The following is a 14,197-nucleotide window of genomic DNA, read 5'->3' as shown; positions in this document are numbered from 1 at the left end:
TTGCAGCCATATGAAAATGAGGCGTTGGGGCGGCTGTTAGCCACCAAACCCCTGGCCATAAAGCTTTATCTTGATTAAAACTAGCCATCATAGCTATGACAAGGATTGTCGGTCCTGATGGCAAACAAAGAGCTTTTAAGATGGGGGGGGAAATTGGTCTCCCTCCCCAACAGGCTGCCCAGAATCAGCTCCAAATTTGCTTTATTTCTTCATAAACTGAGGTTAAGTGGCTGCCCAGGAAAAAACCCTTCAAGGGTCGCATATCCCCACCATCCCATAATAAATAACACGGGACATCCATCCCAACCCGGAAAAATGGCCAATATTTTTTTTTTTTGCCCAACAGCTGGGGGAGAAAAAAAGAGGAAGGGGAGCTATTCATTCCCAGTTATTACGATCCCCGTTTCCAATAAATGCCTGCGGGCATTTATTCCCCCCCCCCGCACTTTAAAAACAGGGTGTAGATCAAAGCCAATTATTGGATTATTAAGGCCACTTTGGGTTTAAAAAAAAGAAAAGGAAGGAAGGAAGGAGGAAGGAGAAAGGAGAAACCTGTCAGAACCAGTAGGTTCTGGCGAACTGGTAGCGGAAATTTTGAGCAGTTCAGAGAACCGGCAAATACCACCTCTGGTTGGCCCCGGAGTGGGGTGGGAATGGGGATTTTGCAGTATCCTTCCCCCTGGAATGGGGAAGGAATGGGGATTTTGCAGTATCCTTCCCCCTGGAGTGGGGAGGGAATGGGGATTTTGCAGTATCCTTCGCCCTGGAGTCGGGAGGGAATGGGGATTTTGCACTATCCTTCCCCTGCCATGCCCACCATGCCACACCCACAGAACCGGTAGTAAAAAAATAATTGGATTTCCCCACTGCTCTAAAACAATGGTCCTAAGTCGAGAACTTCCCGTAGTCCTGCCTCCTATCATTTTCATGCTCTTATCTTGGACCTCTAGGAAGCTTTGGGTATCACACCAACCTCAACGCACCCAACCCAGAGTTCCCTGTGACTCTAACCGAGCGTAGAGTTATTGCAAGACCAGAGAAGGCTCCATAAATGGACACCAATTCCAACAGAAATGATTCGGTTTAGGTAGGCCTGCACCTTATTCTGGATTGGTAAATTTAGGAGCTGATCCCCAAATACTGTAGGGCCTGCTAAAAATCCCAGTTTAAAAGAAATTCAGAATCTAGAAAGAGTGCAGAGAAGAGCAAGAAAGAGGATTAGGGGACTGGAGGATAAAACATATGAAGAACGGTTGCAGGAACTGGGTAGGTCTCGTTTAATGAAAAGAAGGACTAGCGGAGACGTGATAGAAGTATGTTCCAATATCTCAGGGGCTGCCCCAAAGAAGAGGCAGTCAAGCTATTCTCCAAAGCACCTGAGTGTAGAACAAGAAGCAACGGGTGGAAACTCATCAAGGAGAGAAGCAACTTAGAACTAAGGAGAAATTCCCTGACAATGAGAACAATTAATCAGTGGAACTCCTTGCCACCAGAAATTGTGGGTGCTCCATCACTGGAGGTTTTTAAGAAGATGTTGGAAACTTCTCCAGCGCTTTTTACCAACTTATCTTCCTTTTCACTGTCGACGGCTGCCTTTTGTCGTGAGGTCTCTCATAAAAAGGACATTTTTCACATCCTCCTCCTCCTTCCCCCCCCCCTCCCCAAAAACCTTCTTTCTTTTCCTCTTAAGTTTTGGACAGAGATTTATGGTCAGGGATGAAAGCCGGGCGGGGCGAGGGGGGCACAGATGGGACGATAGCCGATAATATGGCTGTTCCCCGGAGTCTGATCCCGGGGATCGTAGCCTATTCATCAGCCGCCAATGGCTCCTACCAAGGTCAGCGCTAACAAGGAAGAGGTAGGGGACCCCCAGGGGCTCCCCCTCCCCAATCAGGTGGCGCAGCGCTGAGCACCGGTTTCGAGATCTTGGCAAGGGTTGCCTCGCGCAAAACCCGGATTTTGCAACACAAGCTCCGTGTTTTGCAAACAGGCCGCCATGTGCTCCTAAAGAGGGGAGAGAAGACGACTTCCATGTTTAGTACATGGCTTCGATCGAGTGGCTTTGGAGATGATTGAAGTGGCCTGCATACGCCCGCTTTCTTTCTTTCTTTCTTTCTTTCTTTCTTTCTTTCTTTCTTTCTTTCTCTCTTTCTCTCTTTCTCTTTTTCTTTCTTTCTTTTTCTTTTTCTTTCTTTCTTTCTCTCACTCTTTCTCTTTCTTTCTTTCTTTTTCTTTCTCTCTTTCATTTTCTCTTTCTTTCTTTCTTTCTCTCAGTCTTTCTTGCTTTCTTTCTCTCATTCTTTCTCTTTCTTTTTCTTTCTCTCTCATTTTCTCTTTTTCTTTCTTTCTTTTTCTTTTTCTTTCTTTCTTTCTCTCACTCTTTCTCTTTCTTTCTTTTTCTTTCTCTTTCATTTTCTCTCTTTCTCTTTCTTTCCTTCTCTCAGTCTTTCTCCTTCTTTCTTTCTCTCACTCTTTCTCTTTCTTTTTCTTTCTCTCATTTTCTCTTTTTCTTTCTTTCTTTCTTTCTCTCACTTTCTCTTTCTTTTTCTTTCTCTCTCATTTTCTCTTTTTCTTTCTTTCTTTCTTTCACTCTTTCTCTTTCTCTCTTTCATTTTCTCTCTCTCTCTCTTTCATTCTTTCTCTTTTTTCTCTCTCTTTCTTTCTTTCTTTTTCTCTTTCTTTCCCTTTTTCTTTCTCTCTCTTTCATTTTCTCTCTTTCTTTCTCTTTCATTCTTTCTCTTTTTTCTCTCTTCCTTCCTTTCTTTTTCTTTCTTTTTCTTTCTTTCTCTTTCTCTTTTTCTTTCTTTCCCCTTTCTTTTTTTCCTCTTTCTTTCTTTCTCTTTCTTTTTCTTTCTTTCTCTTTCTCTTCCTTTCTCTCTCTCTCTCTCTCACACACACACGTACACACACACTTAAACACACCTGCTTTCCTTTCCTTTTGAAGAAGGCCTGGTGAGACCATGCTTGGAATACTGCATCCAGTTCTGGTCACCACAATAGAGGAGACTCTGGAAAGAGTGCAGAGAAGAGCCACAAAGATGATCAGGGGGCTGGAGGCTGAAACATATGAAGAACGTTTGCAGGAATTGGGTAGGTCTAATATAGTGAAGAGAAGGGTGACATGATGGCAGTCTTCCAATATTTGAGGGGCTGCCATAGATAAGAGGGGAGGTCAACCTAGTCTCCAAAGCACCTGAAGGCAGGACAAGAAGTAACGGATGGAAACTTACCGTATTTTTCGGAGTATAAGACGCACCGGACTATAAGACGCACCTACCTTTTTTGGGGGAGGAAAACAAGAAAAAAAAAATCTGCCTCTGCCTCCCAGCAATTTGCCTCCTTGCAGCAAACAGCCCGTTTCAATTTCAGCTTCAGCACAACCTGATTAGCACAAGCAGCTGATTGTCGGTCGGATCGGCCTCCCGAAGATCAGCTGTTTCAGGCTGCAGGGATTGCCATGGCCTATTGCCGCCTCTGTGCGCCCCATTTTTCCGGGGGGGGGGCTACATTTGGTGTATAAGACGCACCCAAATTTTCACCCTCTTTTAGGGGGGAAAAAGTGCATCTTATACTCAGAAAAATACGGTATCCAGGAGAGAGCTAAACTTGAATTAAGGAGAAATTTCCTGTGAGAACAATTAATCCGTGGAACCGAAGTTGCCTCCAGAAGATGTGGGTGCTCCATCACTGGAATCTTTTAAGAAGAGATTGGATAGCCACCTGTCTGAAATGGGGTAGGGGCTCCTGCTCCCTTCCAACCCTGTTATTCTATGTTCTACGGCAGGTGTCAGCAACCCATGGCTCTGGAGCCGCATGTGGCTCTTTTATCCCTCTGCTGCAGCTCCCTGTCGCTGGTCGGCTCCACAATTGATAGGGCTTTCGGTTAGGACAGGTAGAAGAAAAAGGACGCCGCGCTAGGAGGAGACTCTATGGTGGGGGAACGGGACTTCCGGTCGGCTCCAGAATTGAACGGGGGCTTCCGGTTAGGACCTTTGTGGCTCTTTGAGTGTTTAAGGTTGCCGACCCCTGTTCTAAGGAGTGGATCTATTTCCTCTCTTACCAACCCCACCTGCTCAGTTTCCCCCAATCAGGAGCACAAACGATACAACGGCATAAAATGCGGCAACTTGTGGCCCTTGCAATCAGACCTCAGAGAGGTTGATATGATGTGCGACACGAACTCTTGCGCACGTGTGATAACTTCTGGCGGCGTCCTGCTTTGTTACAGACACAGCTGCCCCGGTGGGAGATGCCAGTTTTCTCTTCTTGTTAAGAAGTGACAAATTGCTTTTTCCAGAAGTCAGCAAAGCTGCTTATTTTTTGCTGTTAAAGATCAGAGTGTGATCTTGGGAATTTGACGAGCTACCCAAAAAAAATATATTAAAAAATGGTTCCGGGGCTGTTGTGGGATTGTTTTATATTGCCAGTGAAATAATCTGCGGGAAGAGAAGGAAGAGGGTGGAGAAGAAAAGAGAAGAAGAACAGGAACAGAAGGAACATAGAATCATAGAGCTGGAGGGACCTTGGAGGTCTTCTAGTCCAACCCCCTGCTTAGGCAGGAAACCCTACACCACTTCAGACAAATGGTTATCCAACATCTTCTTAAAAGCTTCCAGTGTTGGAGCATTCACAACTTCTGGAGGCAAGTTGTTCCACTGGTGAATTGTTCTCACTGTCAGGAAATTTCTCCTTTGTTCTAAGTTGCTTCTCTCCTTGGTTAGTTTCCCCCCATTGCTTCTTGTCCTGCCCTCAGGTGCTTTGGAGAATAGCTTGACTCCCTCTTCTTTGGGGCAGCCCCTGAGATATTGGGACACTGCTATCATGTCACCCCTGGTCCTTCTTTTCATTAAACTAGACAGATCCAATTCCTGCAACAGTTCTCCATATGTTTCCCCAGCAATTTACCTCCTTGCAGAAAGCATCAAACAGCCCGTTTCAGCTTCAGCACAGACTGATTTGCACAAGCAGCTGATTGGCAGTTGGATCAGCCTCCCGACCCTCAGCTGTTTCAGGCTGCAGGGATTGCCATAGCCTATTGCCACGTAGGCCTCTGCTGTTTGCTGCAAGGAGGCAAATTGCTGGGAGGCAGAGGCAGATATATTTTTCTTGTTTTCCTCCCCAAAAAAGGTAAGTGCGGCTTATAGTCCGGAGCATCTGATACTCCGAAAAATACGGTAAATAAAGTTCATTCTGGCCACACTTAGCTTCCCATCGTTGCCACCTCTTAATTCCCCTTTGCTGGGATTCATTTGCTCTTGGTTATCTCTACGGCTGGGCCAGGAACGCCCTGCCTATGCCATCAACTCAGGCCTGAACTGTCAGGGTCTGAAAAAAACCAGATGCGTTTTGTAAGTTTTTGCCGCCGTGAAAGTTTTTCAGAGGCAGCTGACACATACTTGCTCCCGTCTGCTGTGATGCCGCGTTTGTTCCCGGCTCACTTCGCTCCTCCGCCGTTTCTCCTCCCTTGCCGAGGTTTTAATTTTAACAAAACCGCTGTCTCTTGCGAAGGCGGCATCTCAACATCCATCCTCTGCAACGGAGTACTTCCTCTGCTGTCACTGATTTCCCAGGAATTTTAAGAAAAAGAAGAAGAAGAAGAAATAACAGCCTCTGGCTATTCTTTCAAATTAATACCCACTGATGACCAATTATTTTGCCCGCCTGTGCATAGGGAGGTGTAACTAAAATCAGGTTTGTTACACCCAAGGCCTTCCCCTTGAAACCCCTTTCAACCTCCGTGTTCTGAAACCCCCTTAGAAGACTCCGATGTTCCTTGGGAAATTTCATCCTCCCCGTTCAAGAAAATAAAATTAAAATTGGGGAGGGGGAAAAAAAAGTTTTAATGAGCTGCGAGGCTGTGACGGACTTGTCAGCGGGAAACTCTGTTCTAATCCCCATAGAGATCTGTTTTGCCCAAAAAGCGAATCACACCTGTCAGGAAGGAACACGTGTACACCCCCAAAAAGTGTCAGCCTTCTATTTGCAAATTATAACGATTGTTTCTTTTCATCTCGGGTTCCATTTTTAGAGAGAAAAAGGAGAGGAGGGAGAGAGAGAGAGAAAGAGAGAGACAAGAGCTGGCTTCTTCCCATCTATTAAATATATATATATATATGGGAGACTTTGTCATTCTTTTCGAACTCCTGCAATTTTGATTTTAAAATACTGTTAATAGTTCATTATGCTTTTTTTTTAAAAAAATAACTTATTTGGCAGCAAAAGAGAGCTCATTAAAAGAGAAAGAGAGAGAGAGAGAGAGGAGGTAGGTTTCCAGAAAGCTCAGCTTAACTTCTTTGCTGCTATAACCGGGGGGAAGAAGGTTTTTAAGTTTCTCAGCTAAAGACTTCCTGCCTCTTGAAAATTATTTAGCAGAGGAGTTTATTAAAATTACAAAAGGAGGGAGGAATAGGTGCCTGGTGAAAGGGAACAGTTTTGAAAGCGTGCATAAATATATTTTAGAGGGTCTAATGAGAAGCGATTCTGTGGGCATTTCTTCTCTTCCGAGTGTCTTTCAAACAAGATGGGTGGGTGAATAGATGGATGGAAGGAGAGAGAGAGAGAGAGAGAGAGAGAGAGAGAGAGAGAGAGAGATATGATTGATAGGTAGGTAGGTAGGTAGGTAGGTAGGTAGGTAGGTAGGTAGATAGATAGATAGATAGATAGATAGATAGATAGATAGATAGATAGATGATTGATAGGTAGGTAGGTAGATGATAGATAGATTGATAGATTGATAGATTGATAGATAGATAGATAGATAGATAGATAGATAGATAGATAGTAGATAGATAGATAGATAGATAGAAAGAATGGATGGATGATAGCAGATAGATAAGATAAGGAAGGGAGGGAGGGAAGGAAGGAAGGAAAGAGAAAGAGATGGACAGATGCAGACAGGCAGATAAATTATAAGATGGATGGATGGATGGATGGATGGATAGAGAGAAGAAGGAAAAAGTCTGCTTTATGTTATATTTCGGAAGGGACAAGGGTGGAAAGATTAGATAGATGATAGATGATAGATAGATAGATAGATAGATAGATAGATAGATAGATAGATGGATGGATGGGTGGATGGGTGGATGGATGGATGGATGGATGGATAGAGAGATGAATGGATAGATGGGAGGAAGGGAGGGAGATAGACAGGCACTCAGAAGGCCTAAACCATAGCCCCAAGATATAGTCCAAGGTTGAATGAAGGACCAGAATCTATAAATAGAGGAAATTTGGTTAGGATCTGGAACACAATCCAGAACAAGAATCTAAACCGTTGTCTCTTTGTCACAGTCCCCAGGCCAGCAGACATCCAGAGAAGGCAGAACGGGTGTGGTACCAACACAGAGAAGTCCCCACTATTGTTCTCCCTGTCAAGAAATTCCTCCTTAGCTTATTCTCTCCTTGGTTACTTTCCATCCGTCGCTTCTTGCCTTGCCTTGCCGTCTGGTGGTTTGGAAAATAAGTTGACACAGACAGACGCCCCTCTTCTTTCTGGGAGCCCCTCCATTCTTTGCAGAATTTGGCGATGGGGTGGGTGGGTGGTGGAGGGCCAGAATTGTGGACAGGCTCCAAAAATATTCTGCACGCCTCGGCCTGGGTGTGATCCGTGTGTGGCACCCACCCCCCCACCCCTTCCGCACGCCAAAACACACACCCCCACCTCCCTCCAGCTTGTGAAAAAAAAGCTTTCTCTAAGAGCAGCCTCTTGGGATGGATAGGCACTTGATCAAGCTCGTAACATCATTAGCCAACACGAGCAGAGATTAAGCCTCTCCGAAGCATGTGGCAAGACATAATTAGCAATAAAAGTCACGCCAGGAGGAAAATAAGCTGCGGGGTTGAAAGAGAAGAAGGGCAGCTATTTACGGGCGCGCAAAAAAGAACCCCAAAATGAAATCGCGGTTCGAGCCCCTGGACGTGTTTGCGTTGTTAAGGCCAACAAGGAGGAAGCGTACTAGAGTTTGCGTTCAAGGGCTTAATTTACGAGGCCAGGTATTGGTCGGCCAAAGAGCGGGCAAGCTTTTGAGGTCATCAGAAGACTTCGTCAGGCCCAGGGATAAACTGGGCAACAATGGGGAGTCGGAGAACGTGAAGAAGATGGTTGTTTCTAATGCGTTTTCCTTGGCTGACTTACAGACCAAGAGTTAGTTTGTCCTTGAATTATTGCTTCTGTATTTATATAGATTCTGTACTGGATTCTGAGTTCTGGTTCTGGCTTCTGCTGCATGGGTATTGTATACATGCGTCATGCTTTATATTACTGTATATAAAGAAGTTTATTTTACACATGAATCCTGCTGAATTATTTACTTGCGTGGTGGTTGGGTTGCTGCAAACTCTAACTTTCTCCTTGTCGCTTTCCTTCTAAAATCTTTGCAGGCCCGCCACGCCTTTCTTCGATCTGCTGCAGCACAAATACAGAGAGATTTGGATGGACGAGCAGAGGGCAGTCATCAAAGCTGAGAAAGCTGAGAAGAAGCAAAAGGTCAGATGACTTTTAGAAGGCCTTTCAGTTCGGCTCTTCTCAAATCCGTTCTCTTGTAGACACATGTTGGACCAGGGTTCTTGGATTTAGAACCCATAAGCTGGTTCAACTTGATGTAGGGAAGACAGCCAGAAGTTGGCGTCGCATACTGTAACGACCGGTTCGCCAAGCACCGGAAATGTGAGCACGCGTGCATGCACGCAGCGTCACAAAACACGGCAATTCGCTCGTGCGCGTCTTCCACACATGTGTGGCATCAAAAACACAGCAATATAGGATGGGATTGTACCCAGGCAGGTAGGTGGGTGGGTGGGTAGTTCGTTAGCTGAAGGTCGCAGCTAACGATTCACCCGAACCGGTCTGAACCGGCATCAGCCCACTATTGAAGACAAGCTTAGATCACTGTTTTAGGAACCCTACCATGTGTGGACTTCAACTCCCACCATGGCGCCTGAGGAATTCTGGGAATTGGAGTCCATCCATCTTAAAAGTTGTCAAGGTTCAGAAACTCTGGTCTACGTGGTCTCTTGATCTCTTCTTTGATGGAACTGCTTTCTGAAGAAGATCGGCAAACGTCTCTTGGGTTTTTTTTTTTTTGTCACTCGTCCTTTCGAGTTAATGGCGTGGATTTTCTTTATTCTTGTTCATTTATTACTTGCATCTTGTTTGATGTCCTTTGAAAGGAGAAGTTAGGTCTTCAAATGTGTTCGATGATCCCAGCATGCGTGGCGGGCTAATTATGTAGCGTAAATAGAAATAATCAGATATCTTCTTCAAGGAGTATCTCATCTTTCGTGAGGCACCTGCCATGATTTGGAGATGAGGTTTCTTAAGTTTCCAAATTTTCAGCCTGGGAAGCAAACTTCTGTGTCCCTGATAAATTTTTTTCGAAAGCTGCTGCTTTCCAGCTTTGGAAATGTCTGTCCTCCTGACCATGTTTCAACGGTTTTCCATATTCCTTACAACCATGTATCCCCACAAACCCCACTCCATTCTAGCACTGATGATGTTACTTAGTTGGGTCATGAAACGTCTGCAAGGAAACCAGCAAGCTCAGAGAGCACCAAGGACCCCTCTGCATATGTGCTTCCTGCCTGCCCTACCTCGCAAGGCTGATACCCCTGTGGCACCCTTGATTTTTTTTCCAAGTTGGGGTTGGTTCCCCACCACCTCCAAACGGCCACGCCAGTGTGTGTGTGTATATGCGCGATACATTCTCCTTGGCGGCTTTCTAAGGCTGGCGTGTTCGTTTGATGTGCTTCAGAAACGTCGGGGGAAACTGTACGAGACTCGGACCTGTTTGCTGAGGAAGTTCCAGCCGCCGACGAAAAAGGAGGAGCTTTGGCGTATCCCCCATTTCCAAAAGGTGGGTCTGAACATGGAAAGGGCTTATTCTGAAGGGCAAGGCGGAGGCCGGCCCCACAGCGACCGTCCAGGGGTGGGATTGAAAAATTTAACGACCGGTTCGCTGCCCCGGTTTGCTGGGTGGGCGTGGCCATGGGGGCGTGGCCTACTCGGCCTCCTGCACTACGGTGGGGGGGGTGTTTTCACCCTCCCGAGACTCCGGAGGCTTTCCTTGAGCCTCCAGGAAGGCAAAAACGGCCTCCCCAGGCTCTGGAGGCCGTTCCGAAGTCTTCGGTTTGGGTTGTTTGGAGGGGTTGTTTGTCTTCTGCATGGACTAGATGACCTACAAGGTCCCTCCCTTCCAATCCTTCTGTTATTCTGTTGTTATTATTTTTTTTTCCTTTAACAAAAAAAAAAAAATCAGACGGTGAGCTCATGTTTGTCGAGTCTCCCCGTGTGGGAGTATCAAATTGCGAAGGCCAGAACGATCATTCATAATTTGATACAGTAGATTACTCCTTAATGGCTCCCACTGGATTCCTTTTTTATTTTTTTTTTAAACCGGAATCTTTAACAGAATAACAGGGTTGGAAGAGGCACCCTGGAGGTCTTCTAGACCAACCCCCTGCTCAAGGGGTGAAATCCAGCAGGTTCTGGAGAACCGGTAGCGGAAATTTTGAGCAGTTCGGAGAACCAGCAAATACCATCTCTGGCTGGCCCCAGAGTAGAGTGGGAATGGAGATTTTGCAATATCCTTCCCCTGGATTGGGGTGGGAATGGAGATTATCCTTCTCCCAGGAGTGGGGGAGGGAATGGGGATTTTGCAGTATCTTTCCCCTGGACTGTGGAGAGAAAGATTTCCAATCTTTTTTTAAAAAAAACCCTCCAGTGTTGGAGCAATCACAACTTCTGAAGGCAAGTCGTTCCACTGCTTAATTCTTCTAACTGTCAGTAAGTTTCTCCTTAGGTCTACCCTGTTTCCCCCCAAATAAGACATCCCCTGATAATAAGCCCAATCGGGCTTTTGAGCGCATGGCAATAAGGCCAAGCGCTTATTTCAGAGTTCAAGAAAATATAAGACAGGGTCTTATTTTCGGGGAAACACAGTCTCTATCATATCTATCTATCTATCTATCTATCTATCTATCTATCTATCTATCTATCTATCTATCTATCTATCTACTGTCTATCTTCTATCTATCTATATAATTATCTATCTATCTATCTATCTACTGTCTATCTTCTATCTATATAATTATCTATCTATGTATCTGTCTATCTTCTATCTATATCATTATCTATCTAACTATCGATCGATCTATCTACTGTCTATCTTCTCTCTCTCTCTCTCTCTCTCTCTCTCTCTCTCTCTCTCCACTGTTTCCCCCAAAATAAGACATCCCCTGATAATAAGCCCAATCGGGCTTTTGAGCGCATGGCAATAAGGCCAAGCACTTATTTCAAGGTTCAAAAAAATATAAGACAGGGTCTTATTTTCGGGGAAACACAGTATCATATCTATCTATCTATCTATCTATCTATCTATCTATCTATCTATCATCTATCTATCTACTGTCTATCTTCTATCTATCTATATAATTATCTATCTATCTATCTATCTACTGTCTATCTTCTATCTATATAATTATCTATCTATGTATCTGTCTATCTTCTATCTATATCATTATCTATCTAACTATCGATCGATCTATCTACTGTCTATCTTCTCTCTCTCTCTCTCTCTCTCTCTCTCTCTCTCTCTCTCTCTCTCTCTCTCTCTCCACTGTTTCCCCCAAAATAAGACATCCCCTGATAATAAGCCCAATCGGGCTTTTGAGCGCATGGCAATAAGGCCAAGCACTTATTTCAAGGTTCAAAAAAATATAAGACAGGGTCTTATTTTCGGGGAAACACAGTATCATATCTATCTATCTATCTATCTATCTATCTATCTATCTATCTATCATCTATCTATCTACTGTCTATCTTCTATCTATCTATATAATTATCTATCTATCTATCTATCTACTGTCTATCTTCTATCTATATAATTATCTATCTATGTATCTGTCTATCTTCTATCTATATCATTATCTATCTAACTATTGATCGATCTATCTACTGTCTATCTTCTCTCTCTCTCTCTCTCTCTCTCTCTCTCTCACTCACTCTCCACTGTTTCCCCCAAAATAAGACATCCCCTGATAATAAGCCCAATTGGGCTTTTGAGCGCATGACAATAAGGCCAAGCGCTTATTTCAGGGTTCAAAAAAATATAAGACAGGGTCTTATTTTTGGGGAAACACAGTCTCTATCATATCTATCTATCTATCTATCTATCTATCTATCTATCTATCTATCTATCTATCATCTATCTATCTACTGTCTATCTTCTATCTATCTATATAATTATCTATCTATCTATCTATCTACTGTCTATCTTCTATCTATATAATTATCTATCTATGTATCTGTCTATCTTCTATCTATATCATTATCTATCTAACTATTGATCGATCTATCTACTGTCTATCTTCTCTCTCTCTCTCTCTCTCTCTCTCTCTCTCTCTCTCTCTCTCTCTCTCACTCTCCACTGTTTCCCCCAAAATAAGACATCCCCTGATAATAAGCCCAATCGGGCTTTTGAGCGCATGACAATAAGGCCAAGCGCTTATTTCAGGGTTCAAGAAAATATAAGACAGGGTCTTATTTTGGGAGAAACACAGTAGGTCCTGGCACAAGACCTGTGCCTAGGATTTTAGCCCGCTCTCCGAGCGCCTTGCTCATCTGTCCCCCTTCTTGGTTGACCATCCTATCAAAAGCAGCCCGGGACAGACACGGACACGAATCTTTTCACTCCCAGGCAGTTTATGAAAAGGAAGAGAATTTGAAGCCATGGCAAAGTGGGGTGGGAAGAAGAGAATGCAAATAAAGAGAAGCTGGGAAGGCGGGGGGCGAAGGAGGAAAGGAAACCATCATCGGGGGAAAAATGGAAAATTAAAGGGGGGAAACCCACAAGCTGATGAGGTATCTCACCTGGGTACCCCCTTCCCCCCCTCCCTTCCCGCCAGCCCTCCCGCCAATTAAATCAAAACGGTTTGTTTTTAATGGTCTTTTACATTGACAAGTGGACTATCATTTTAGGGCCTGAAAGCTGTCAGGGAGCGGAGGCGAATCCTCCGTTGATAATGCCCAGCGGTTCCAATTAGGCACCGAGGCCGTTCCTGGTGCGTTAATGACTCCCCCGACACCGGATTGCCCCCTTCGGCACTGCCTGATTCCTCTTCCTCCCCGCTTCCTCTGACACCACAAATTACTGACACAAAACGGAGACACCTTGGCGTCTTCTGACCAGGCCAGGCCCAGGCCTGTAGGCTTAATGAGCAAGAGAAGTTGTGGGTTGTTGTTTTTTTTTCCCCTTCCCTTTTTCTTCCTTCCTTTCTTTTCTTTCCTTTCCCCTCTTCCGTATTCCCCCCCCACCCCACCTTCACGAGGACGGTTGTCTTCTCCGCTAAGTTCTTTTCTTGTTTGACAGCTGCTTGCGTGTTGACCTTATAAAAGATTTAGCATCTCTCGTTATTTCCCTGCCAAGCGTTGACGACCGAAGACGGGTGATGGGTTGCGAAGAAAGACGGGGGGGGGGAGGAGAGAGAGAGAGAAAAAAACGGTCGGTCTGTAAAGATGGGTGAATCGGTGGGGAAAGATGGAAACTTGTACGCCCGGCGGTGTGCACCGTGCCGGAGAAGTTGCAAGAAAGGAGTTGAAGTCACACAGGCCTGAAATCTTAGCTTAGCTGCGTTTAAATGTCCCTCCAGGCTGTGCAAAATGTCAAACGGAGACGCTGGACAAGGGACAACAGTTAGAAAAGACTCACGGAGAGCTGGTGACAGGTTAACAGAGTTGGAAGGGAATTTATAGGTCATCTAGTCCAACCACCTGCTCAAGCAGGAGATCCTACATCATTTCTGATAGTGGCAGTCCAATCTTTTCTTGAAAGCTTCCAGGGATGAAGCTCCCACAACTTCCGAAGGCGACTTCTCTTCCATCAGTTGATTGTTCTCACTGTCAGAAAGTTCCTCCTCATTTCTAGGTTGAATCTCTCCTTGGTCAGTTTCCATCCATTATTCCTTGACATCACGTCCTTGAAAAGTTTGGTGGGACCGAAGGGTCTTCCCAGCCTTCCGAGGGTGTTCCCAGAATTCGTAGCCACCAAGGAATCCTAGAAACCACGATCCAACGAAAAGAAGGTCCATCTTGGTCCAGGATTTTTGCTTTCTCCTTTTGGTCAACCAGATGCTTCTTGAAGTTCACAAGCGGGAGACATCTATGAAGATTCTCCGTCCTCCAGGTCATGATTGTCCCAAAGGT

The 14,197-nt window shown here is 44.9% G+C and overlaps 1 protein-coding gene across 1 annotated transcript in view; it reads left to right on the top strand.

The window, feature by feature from the left end:
* CFAP77 (cilia and flagella associated protein 77) overlaps positions 1-14,197 on the top strand; it is a 48,308-nt gene that overhangs the window by 31,714 nt on the left and 2,397 nt on the right. Inside the window, exons 4-5 of the mRNA XM_087879997.1 lie at positions 8,380-8,485; positions 9,750-9,851. Coding sequence (XP_087736123.1) covers positions 8,380-8,485; positions 9,750-9,851 — 208 coding nt within the window. The remainder of the gene's footprint in view (positions 1-8,379; positions 8,486-9,749; positions 9,852-14,197) is intronic.

This window comes from Pantherophis guttatus, chromosome 16 (assembly GCF_059756535.1).
Source record: "Pantherophis guttatus breed Tessera chromosome 16, ASM5975653v1, whole genome shotgun sequence".
Classification (NCBI taxonomy): Eukaryota; Metazoa; Chordata; class Lepidosauria; order Squamata; family Colubridae; genus Pantherophis; species Pantherophis guttatus.
The sequence above is the reverse complement of the archived record's forward strand: the minus strand, read 5'-3'. Positions and strand labels throughout refer to the sequence as shown.